The sequence below is a fragment of the Mustelus asterias genome, chromosome 6 (assembly GCF_964213995.1).
Source record: "Mustelus asterias chromosome 6, sMusAst1.hap1.1, whole genome shotgun sequence".
In the NCBI taxonomy this organism is placed as follows: domain Eukaryota; kingdom Metazoa; phylum Chordata; class Chondrichthyes; order Carcharhiniformes; family Triakidae; genus Mustelus; species Mustelus asterias.
This window is the reverse complement of record NC_135806.1, coordinates 50,473,251-50,483,482: the sequence shown is the minus strand read 5'-3', so window position 1 is coordinate 50,483,482 and position 10,232 is coordinate 50,473,251. Positions and strand designations below refer to the sequence as shown.

Sequence of the window (10,232 nt, the reverse complement as noted above, 5' to 3'; positions counted from 1 at the left end):
AAACATTTTTTAATGGAAAAGGAATGTTTATGTCAGTGGCTGAGGGCTTGATTCTACCAATTGTGGGAGGGAGGTGCAGAATCCATGGCTTAATGATGGACAGGGCATTTTTAAAAAGCGTGGTTCAATGTTTTAAATGTAGCCATTGTTATGTTCCTCTCGCTGCATTCAGAAGGGGCGGTACTTAGTTACAACTGAGTGCATGAAATGGCCAGATTATGTATTTGTCTGCAGTGACGGAATACAGTGCAGTGGAGTGAAGGCAGCAGCATTTCACACCGATATCAGCATTCCCTTTTTACTGTCTAAGTGTTGTGTCTCCTGCGTGTGTGTGTGCAATGCCTGTGTTTCCTCTCGGCTCCGACGATCAACCAAGAATGGGGAAGAAATTCTTCGGAAAATGTGATTATAAAGCCATCATGAAGAAGAACTGGTTGCTCCTGTGCACAATTGCCGCTGTAATCATAGGTAAGCGTTGAATCTGTAGACCCCTGAATCCTTTTTCTTTTTTATACGATGCTCATTCCTTTCTGAAAGAACGGATTAGTTCTGGTAATTTAACTGGTGATATTGGTGTGTAGAATTATGCATAATTTGAATCAAATCTTATCAGTCTCAAGATCTCTGTTTTTATATTAACACCCTTTTTAAGTTGTAGGCTTTTAACAAAAGAATTCTATTGTCCTAGTCTCTTTTGAGCCGACATAATAACAAATGCCTGAAAGCAATTTCTTATCATGGAATGTCTCACTGGAATTAAAGTACCCTGCTCAAGTCTGTAAATGTAGGAGTTGTTATACCCCATAAAGCTCTTCTTAGTTGGCTTTCATTCCCCCCCCCCCCCACTATTTTATTGGGTTACTTAATGTCACTTACTATTTCCATAAGGCGAACAACCTTCTTTCTACTATTTCCTCGAGTGGATGGAGCTATTACAAGGGGGCATAACTATAGGGTTCATGGTGGGAGATATAGGAAGGATATCAGAGGTAGGTTCTTTACGCAGAGAGTGGTTGGGGTGTGGAATGGACTGCCTGCAGTGATAGTGGAGTCAGACACTTTAGGAACATTTAAGCGGTTATTGGATAGGCACATGGAGCACACCAGGATGATAGGGAGTGGGATAGCTTGATCTTGGTTTCAGATAAAGCTCGGCACAACATCGTGGGCCGAAGGGCCTGTTCTGTGCTGTACTGTTGTATGTTCTATGTTCTCAGACTTGGTTCTCCAGGAGTTTTGCATGATTTTTATGGAATAAGATGTTTGTCTGATTAACATGTGGAATAGGTTTCCAGACAAGATAGTGAAGACCATGGAACCATTTAAGAAATTGTTGGGATTTGTTGTGGAGGAATGTACTGCTGGCTAAATGAGTTAAGATGGGTTGGATGGCCTGTGTTAGCAGTACCTTACTTGCGGAATGGCAGCATTTCTACGCTGTTAGGAAAATAAATTTTACCTTTATTGAGTGTTTCCACACAGAGAGAGTATACAAAGCCTCATCTGAGTTCAAGAGTTTGCCCCAAAGGGGATTCGTAAAGGCTGAGAGAGAGAATACGGTTAATAACTGAAATATATGTTCATTAAAATGGCATATAATTCCCTAAGCAACTATCCGTAAAACTACTAATATCAAAAAAAGTTCAGAAGATTCTAGAGGGACCTGGAATAAAAGCACATAAATACCGAAAATACATAACAGATTTGACAGCATCTGTGGAGTGAGAAACAGAGTTAACATTTCAGATTGCTGACCTCACATCTGATGAAAGGTCGTTGATGTGTGAAACAACTTGTGGGTTTGCTTTTTAAAGATACAATAATTTATAACTCCATCTGTAATTAAACTGAAGTTAACATCAAAAAATCTTGAATGCTTTTAAGTGTTGCAATTTCTTCCCTAGATGTCGCAAGTAACATTTGAAAACTTTGTGCATGAGGATGTTTCATACAATGTGATTGTGCAAAAGTGATTTGCGAGGGTTAATGTCTTACATATAATGTCCCTTCTCTGTTATGTCAATCATTTTCTGTCCAAGTGGACCAATCATCATTCATTATTCACCCCTTAACCAATCTACTTTCTTCTGACAACGGACCCTTTCTACCAACTACATCTGTTAATATCCGTCATTCCGTAGCCTCTGTTTTCCATGTGTAGGTTATCACTAGCATCTCTCTAAAGTGTATGGATGTACCCAGTCATTGTGTAAGCAACACAACCAGCCAAGGCTTTTGACCGAGAGGAATGTAAGATTCATTACGGTGCATTGATCCCAGTTCCCCTCAATTCTTGGTATTGTTTACATAAAGTTAATTTACTGCCAAAGTTAAGCTTGTATCAGCATTAACCCAGTATTCTAATATTGGTAAATTACTAGAGTGAATTTGTCTTTTAAAATCAGCACCCGAAACCACCTCGAAACAGAGCCAGACTAACATTCTATTCCAGCATCCGCAGTAATTTGCTTTTATCACATTCTGTTGCCTCAGATGGATTCAACCCGTGCTTTATTTCACCAAAGCCAAATGCATGGCGGGTATGTCTCAGTGCCTGTACCTAGCTGAAGTGAATGGCACACACTGAACATTCACTATATGCAGTTACTCTCTGACTTTTGAAGACAATTGGAGGTACAATCCTGCAGGCATAAGCAAAGAGGTGCCGTTCCAGATATAAAGTAGAGGAAGTTTCACCACTGATGATATTGCAAAACTGAGACTTGGGGCAGTAGAGTCGATGTGTTGTGATAGTACGTGTGCTTCCACAGAGAGAATGGGATATCATGTTTGACAAATTATGAGTTCTTTAAAAATGTAATAATCAGGGTGGATAAAGCATATGTCATGCATTTGGGTTTCCAAAAAGCATAGGATAAGGTGATACTACGACAAAACCATTTTTTCCATGTTCCCCTGTGCAAGTTAGCAGTGCGTGGAGATTGTAACATTTGAAGTACAAGATGTTCACAACACTTGTTACATCTGTTCCTGCCTCGTAACATAGTGTGTAAATCGCAATAGGTTAATAGAATGCTATCGAATTGAATGTTAAAGGAGAGAGTTTATGCTCAGTTATGCATTGATCAGGCCACATCTGGAGTACTGTGTACAGTTGGCTTGTATCCGCTGGATTTCAGAAGAGTAAGAAGCGGCTTGTTTGAAATGTAAGATGGGTCGTAACAGGGTGGATGTGGGCGAATCTAGAATGAGGAGGTCACGTTTTGAAAATAAGGGGGTCACACATTTAAGATAGAGATGAGGGGATATTTCTTTCTCTCGGGGGCGTGAGTCTTTGGAACTCTTCCTCAAAAGGTGGTGAAAGCAGAACTTTGAAATATTTTTAAGGCAGAGCTCAATAGATTTATGATACGCAAAGGTGTGAAAGGTTTTTGGGGTCAGTAGGAATGTTGAGTTGAGGTTAAAATCAAATCGGCCATGATGCCATTGGATGGCGGAGCAAGCTCAAATGGCCGAGCTGCTCCTAATTCATATGTTTGTAGATAATAAGGGTAAGACCCTCTTTGAGTGTTGTGATTGAACACCAGATAAGTTCAAGAGTCAGTAGTTCTGATGCAGTCAACTTTAGTGAGTCAGTTTTAATGAAAGCCAAGTAAGTATCCCAGACTTCAAGGAGAGGTCCCAACATGAAGTCCAAGGTAGGGGATAGAGACAAGAGACAGAGACAGCTCCCAGTTAAGGAAAAAAAGAGGGAGCAGAGAAAGAAGATCCAAAGAAACAGGTTCTGGGGCAGCAGACTTTAAAGTGAAGAGGGCTCAGGGGAAGTCCTGAATTTCCAAAAAGTCAGGAGAAAGTTGGTGAATCCATGCTGTGGGCTGTTGGAGGAAAAGTACTGCTTTGGAGAAGTATATCGAAACCCTATCACCTGCCGGAATCGGGGTGGGCGAGGTTCCCAGAACAAAAATCTCCGTTGGCCTCGGGTGGGATTTTACGATCTTGGCCAAGCAAGGCCGCAAAATCCTGCCCGTAGTGTTCTGTTCGGCACAGCTGAGGAGTCAAAGTTTTGCTTGTGAGTTGGTGCTTGAGTGCATACTCAGGAATTCAGGGGAACGGAATCTCATTACACAAGGTTGGAATCCTACCATTGCTATTGCCGCCTGCAACTTTTGGAGAGAATCCCAAAGCGAAATATTCAGAGCTGAATACTGGAATACCTTGTGAGAGAGATGAAGTTTCAGCAAGATTAATTGACTCACGGGGTGGAATTTTCCCATCCAGCCCACCACAGGAATCATAGTGGGCGAGACAGGATCATGCAAAGGTCCGTTGCCCTCGTGTGGGATTTTTCAGTCTTGGGGTGAGTGCGGCTGGAAAATCCCACCCACTGCAGTGTTTACTGCAGTCTGAGGTGGGTTGTTGAGAAGTCAATGGACTCTGTCTTGGTCGCATCTATCATTTGTTGTGCAGTATCATAGAATCATACAGTGCAGAAGGAGGTAATTCAGCCCATCGAGTCTGCACCGACCACAATCCCATCCAGGCTCTATCCTTATAAACCCACATATTTACCCTACTAATCCCCCTGATACTAAGGGGCAATTTAGCATAGCCAATCCACCTAACCCGCACATCTTTGGACAGTGGAAGGAAACCGGAGCACCTGGAGGAAACCCACACAGACATGGGGAAAATATGCAGACTCCGCACAGACAGTGACCCAAGGCGGGAATTGAACCCAGGTCTCTGACGCTGTGAGGCAGCAGTGCTAACAATTGTGCCACTGTGCCGCCCAGTATGATGTGTTCGACCACAATTTACCTATTTACATGTAGCTCATATGTACCTTGAATGTTAAAATATAAGAAAGATTTATAAATAGTTTTATCATTCTGTTCTTGTATAGTAAAACTTTTCCTTGCTTGTTCAAAACCTGTGAAATCTTCTGAGTTCATAGAATCCCTACAGTGCATAAGGAAGCCATTTGGCCCATTGAGTCAGTACTGACTCTCTGAAAGAGCATCTTACCCACGCCCTCTCCCCCACCCTATCTCCCTGCACATTTACCATGGCTAATCCATCTAACCTACACATCTTTGGAGTGTGAGAGGAAACTGAAGCATCCAGAGGAAACCCATGCCGACACAGGGAAAGTGTGGAAACTCCACACAGTCACCAAGGCTGGGATCGAACCCAGGTCCCTGGTGCTGTGAGGCAGCAGAGAGTAAAAGATAGAATTAGAAGGCATGCTGGGCAGAGTTTGCAAGAAGCCTCGCTCCGTCGCCATCTTGGAAAAAAACTAACCACTAACAAAGAGCTAAACACTGTGCCACCATGCCACTCATCTAGGATCATATCAACTCATAAAAAGTTACTGCACAAGCATATGGTGTTGGGGGTGATATATTAGCATGGATAAATTTACTACCTAACAGGAAAGAGAGGGTCGAGATAAATAGATCATTTTCAGGTTCATGGAATCATCGAACCCCTACAGGGCAGAAGGAGGCTATTTGGCCAATCGAGTCTCCACTGACCACAGTCCTATCCCCATAACCCCATGCATTTACGCTAGCTAGTCCCCCGGCACTAAAGGGCAATTTGGCATGGCCAATTCACCTAACGTGCATATCTTTGGACTGTGGGAGGAAATTGGAGCACCCGGAGGAAACCCAAGCAGACACAGGGAGAACATACAAACTCCACACAGATAGCAACCCAAATCAGGAATCGAACCCCGGTCCCTGGCGCTGGGAGGCAGCAGTGCTAACCGCTGTGCCATTGTGCCGCCAAACTGTAACTTAGTCCAGCACATCTCAAGTATTTACGATCTACATTGATGGTTTGGATGAAGTGACAGATGGTGTTGTAACCAAATCTGCTGATGATACAATATAAATAGGAAAGACGGTTGTGGGAAGACACAAAGGGCGATGGACAAGTTAATCGAGAGGGCAGGAATTTGGCAGGTGGAGTATAATGTGTGAAGTTGTCTACTTTGTTGGGAAGAAAAGAGCAAAGAAAAGCAAAATATTATTGAAATGAAGAAATACAGAATGCTAAGGTACAGAGGGATCTTGGTGCCCTTGTACATGAATCACAAGAAGTCAGCAAGCAGGTACAGCAAATAATCAAAAGGGCAATTGGCCTTTATTGCAAGGGATATGAAGTATAAAAGTATTACTACTACTGTACAGGACATTTGTGAGATCACACCGAGAGTATTGTTTGTAGTTTTGGTCAGTTACGGAGTGATATACTTGCATTGGAGACAGTCCAGAGAAGGTTCACTAGATTGATACCTGGGATGAAGGATTGTCTTCTGAGGAGAGGCTGAGCAGGTTGGATCTATACTCATTGGAGTTTAGAAGAATGAAGGGCGATCGTATTGAAACAGATAAAATACTGAGGGGGCTTGACAGGGTAGATTCTGAGAGGATGTTTCCCCTCACAGAGGCATCTAGAAGTAGGAGGCCCAGTTTCGAAATAAAGGATCTCTAATTAAAGAAGAAAATGAGGAGGAATTTCTGTAAGAAGTTCATGCTCCCTTTTCCCCTTACTGATAGCTCTTGACTTCAGGATTTTATAAAGGACAAAATTACAGACACATGGTTTGGCTCAACCACAAACTTATTGTTTATTTAAAAACTCCTATTACAAAGAGCTCTAAGCTAGTGTAAATGACACGACACAACACTTTGTCCCATTTAAATCCCTCCACACCACGCTTAGCTTCTGCTTAAACACATAACATCATCATGACATATTAGAAAGCCTCTACTTAAAAACCGGAGGCAAAATCCCACATTTCTGCCCAAACTGTCCTCAATTCATACCTAAATCCCCCAGTTTAAAAACTCACCCCCAATACATCTCAGATTTATAAGGATAACTTATAACTTCCCGTGAGGGTAGTCCTTGTAGTTCCACCAGCCAGGTTCACCATTCCTGACCCTCTTTCTTGACTGCAGTGCCAGACCCTTCAATATTGTCCTTTTCATGATGATTCTTATTGTAATATCATAAACACTTTTCTTAAAGTCATCCTGCTGGATGGTCAATTCTTAACACCTTTCAATCTCTTTAGTCTGTTACATGCCCTGGTTACTCAGCGCTGATGTTATTTCCATAATTGGACTTTATTAAAGTGAGGTACCTCAGGCTACAAGCAGATATGCATGTAAAAGTTCCTCTTCTTCCTCAACCTTGTGAATGCTGTTTGTGTTGTGGTTGTTGTCTGGTGTCATTTGTAACAATGGCCTCCTCAGTTTCTCAATTGGGTTATCTGGTGGCAGCCATCTTTGTTTCTTGGGATCAGAATTAACGGGAAAAAAAGTCTCGATTCGTGAGGAAATTTGGCTTTGATTTTCTTCTGACACGGATCTGTTGGCTGAGTTAGAAGCAAAAAGTGGAGGAGTCAGATCTCGCAAAAAAAGGTTGTGCAGATGCCAAAGATCAAGAGAGTACACCTACCAGAAAAGAGTGAACAGGCTGGGTCTCTTTTCTTTATACTGTGAGGTGACCTGATTGCGGTTTTTAAGACAATGAAGCAGCTCAATAGAGTTGACACAGGGTAGATGTTTCCAATTGTCAGGTCGTCCAAAACTAAGGGGCAAAAATACAAAATAGTCAGAAAAGAAATGCCATAAAAGAAATCATGAGAAACCTGCTCACTGACTGGAGATTGTTTAGAATGTGGAACTTATTACCACATGGAGTGGTTGAGGTGAATAGCAGATGAATTTAAGGGGATCTTAGATAAACACATGAGGGGAAAAAGGAACAGAAGGCGTCCTTGGCAGGGTGAGATCAAGTAGGGTAGGAGGAAGCTTATCTGGATCATAAGCATACACCAGTTGGACCGGATAGTTTGTGCTGTACATTCTATGTAATTCGATGTAAAATGCTAACTAACCCACAAAAGGAAAAAGGTATGTTTCTTCTTTTGACATTTCTTTTGAGGAAGTGGGCTTGCATTAAGTCTATGGAATTTACTCTGTCTAGTTCCTTGCCCTCTGTGAAAAAAGCAGCTTAATGTTCAATCTCCGGCCTGGTTTAATGCTGCAAGTATATCAGTTCACCTTTGAAAAGATTGGAGAAATGCGCCTTCTGCTGGCCGGCTGTCCAACAGCCCAATTCCTTCAAAGTGTGTCAGACTAAAACTTAAGAACAGAGGATAAGAAGAAGGGTCAAACCTCTTCTGAAAAATACAGAGATAACTTGATGACATTGCACTTCCAGTGCGACCCCTCTTCTGCCTGAATTAAGGATGCATTGAAAATTAATGACTGCAAATCAAAGGGAAGGGTCATCAAACTGCCTCTAACAAGTAAGATCAAACTAAAATTCAAGATTCAGTGTGAAGATTAGAACTAAAGTTCATCTTATTTTTGTTGCTGCCGCAGGCGTCTGCCAAGGCAACTTTGTCAGCTATCATTGTGTGATATTAAGAATAGGCCTGGAATTATCTACCCACTTTGTTCGATTTGTCCATGAGATATGGACATCACTGACAAGGCCAGCATTTATTGTCCTAGTCTTAATTGACCTTGAATTGAATGGTTTGCGTGGCCATTCTGGACTCAACTGCATTACTGTGGACCTGTCGTATGTAGTCAGGACAGCAGATTTCCTCCCCTAAAGGGCAGTAGTGAACCAGATGGGTTCTTACAGCAGTCAGTGATTGTTTCAGGGTTATCAGATTCTATTAACTTAATTTACATTCCACTAGCAGCCATAGTGGGATTTGAACCTGTAACCAGAGCATTAGCAGGCCTCTGGATTACGAGTCCAGTGACATTATCACTACGGCATGACAACCATACCATCTTCCTTTGTGTTATGCATGACTCCACCCAGTGATGAGGATTTCACCCTGATTCCCATTGACTCCAGTTTTGCTCAGGCTCCTTGATGCCACACTTGGTCAAATACTGCCTTAATATCAAGGGCAGTAACCCTCACTTCAGCTCAGGAATTCAGCTCTTTTGTCCATATTTGGACTTTGTTGGTGATAAGGTCGGAAGCCGATCGGTCCTTTTGGAAACCAAATTAAACGTCAGTGTGCAAGTTATTGGTAAGTGAATGCGGTTAGTTAGCATTCAATCATTTTGCCGATGATTGAGAGAAGCCTAATGAGGTGTCAATTAGATCAGTCCTCGTAGAATCCTTACAGTGCAAAAAGAGGTCATTGGGCCCATCGAGTCTGCACCAACTCTCAGACTGTGTATATCTTAGCCAGGCCCTGTACCTCGTCCTATTCCTGTAACCCCATACATTTACCATGGCTAATCCATCTAACCAACACATCTTGGGACACTAAGGACCAATTTACCATGGCCAAACCACCTAACCCGCACATCCTTGGAACATAAGAACTTAGGAATTCGGAGCAAGAGTAGACAATTTAGCCCTTCGAGCCCATTCTGCCATTTTATATGATCATGGCTGATCTCCATCTCATCCTAACTCCACTTCCCTGCCTTTTCCCCATAGTAAGAAGTTTAACAACACCAGGTTAAAGTCCAACAGGTTTATTTGGTAGCAAAAGCCACACAAGCTTTCGGAGCTCTTAGCCCCTTCTTCAGGTGAGTGGGAATTCTGTTCACAAACAGAGCTTATAAAGACACAGACTCAATTTACATGAATAGTGGTTGGAATGCAAATACTTACAACTAATCAAGTCTTTAAGAGACGAAACATTGTGAGTGGAGAGAGCATCAAGACAGGCTAAAAAGATGTGTATTGTCTCCAGACAAGACAGCCAGTGAAACTCTGCAGGTCCACGCAACTGTGGGAGTTACAAATAGTGTGACATGAACCCAATATCCCGGTTGAGGCGTCCTCGTGTGTGCGGAACTTGGCTATCAGTTTCTGCTCAGCGACTCTGCGCTGTCGTGTGTCGCGAAGGCCGCCTTGGAGAACGCTTACCCGAATATCAGAGGCCGAATGCCCGTGACCGCTGTGGCCCATTATCCCGCTTTTGATCAAATATTTATCTATCTCTTTGTTGAATCCATTGATTGATTCTGCATCCACTGCACTCTAGGAGGAAACCAGAGCAGCCAGACGAAACCCATGCAGACACGGGGAGAATGGGCAAACTCCTCACAGAGAGTCGCCCAAGGCCAGAATTGAACCCGTGTCCCAGGCGCTGTGAGGCAGGAGTGCTAACCACTGTGCCAACATGCCGTCCTGCTTGTGATTTGGACAGGATATACCTGGGCAATTTTCCACATCGTCAGGTAGATGCCAGTCTTGTCGCTGTACTAAAA

General features: G+C 42.7%; 1 protein-coding gene across 1 annotated transcript in view; it reads left to right on the top strand.

Moving 5' to 3' along the window:
* Positions 1–377: 377 nt before the first annotated feature.
* The window catches only part of slc1a1 (solute carrier family 1 member 1), a 90,767-nt gene continuing 80,912 nt past the window's right edge, over positions 378–10,232 (top strand). The window contains exon 1 of the mRNA XM_078213859.1: positions 378–468. Within this exon, the coding sequence (XP_078069985.1) occupies positions 378–468 (91 nt within the window). The remainder of the gene's footprint in view (positions 469–10,232) is intronic.